The sequence below is a fragment of the Dipodomys ordii genome, unplaced genomic scaffold, assembly GCF_000151885.1.
Source record: "Dipodomys ordii isolate 6190 unplaced genomic scaffold, Dord_2.0 Scaffold109, whole genome shotgun sequence".
Taxonomy (NCBI): Eukaryota; Metazoa; Chordata; class Mammalia; order Rodentia; family Heteromyidae; genus Dipodomys; species Dipodomys ordii.
The window spans coordinates 3,208,928-3,209,690 of NW_012267325.1; the positions used below are offsets into that span (position 1 = coordinate 3,208,928).

The 763-nt window shown below is 39.7% G+C and overlaps 1 protein-coding gene across 1 annotated transcript in view; it reads right to left on the minus strand.

Annotated features, from left to right (window-relative positions):
* Positions 1-224: 224 nt before the first annotated feature.
* Positions 225-763, minus strand: part of LOC105994798 (chromosome unknown open reading frame, human C8orf89) — a 16,427-nt gene continuing 15,888 nt past the window's right edge. Inside the window, exon 4 of the mRNA XM_013028441.1 lies at positions 225-473. Within this exon, the coding sequence (XP_012883895.1) occupies positions 325-473 (149 nt within the window). The 3' untranslated portion in view covers positions 225-324. The remainder of the gene's footprint in view (positions 474-763) is intronic.

Here is a 763-nt window from a genome sequence, read left to right on the forward strand (position 1 = left end):
AGATAGGAAAGAAGGAAGGAAGATAGGAAGGAAAGAAGGAAGGAAGGCAAGGAAGATAAGAAGAAAGATAGGAAAGAAGGAAAAGAAAATCCAATGTTCCTAAAATTCATGAAATATAATTTTCATGTGTATGTTTTCATGATTTAAATGTATCTATAATGTTAAAAATATGAATTATTCAATATATAACATAAAATATTTATTTCCTATTTACATTTTTACATAAATAACTGTACATCATATCACATATCAAAAAGAAGAAGGAAAGAAAAACTGCAAACGTAAATCTTCAAAACCAGGGAAGAGAGCACCCCACAGTAGCCATCAGCAGTCCGGTAGGTCTCGTTTCTTGCCTTTTTTTGATTTCTTGCTTGTTTCCTGACGAATGGTCTCATACTCCAGTATGGCCATTCTGGAAAGTCTTTGTAAGTACTGAGAGGATGCTCCTGCCAGAGGGTCTCTGAAGCCAGAGCCTGTGGGGAGAAGCCAGATGTCAAAATCGAACCACACAGGTGTGAATAGAAGACACAGGGAAGGAAATATGCCATAAATGCTAGCAAAACCCCACCACATCTTTATATAATCTGTACTTTGAATTAGAAATGCCAGTCCTGGGGCTGGGAAGGTGGCTCAGTGGTAGAGTGCTTGCCTTGCATGCCTGAGACCCTGGGTTCGATTCCTCAGCACCACATAAGCAAAAAGAAAAAAGCCAGAAGTGGCACTGTGGCTCAAGTGGTAGAGTGCTAGCCTTGAGCTGAAGAGC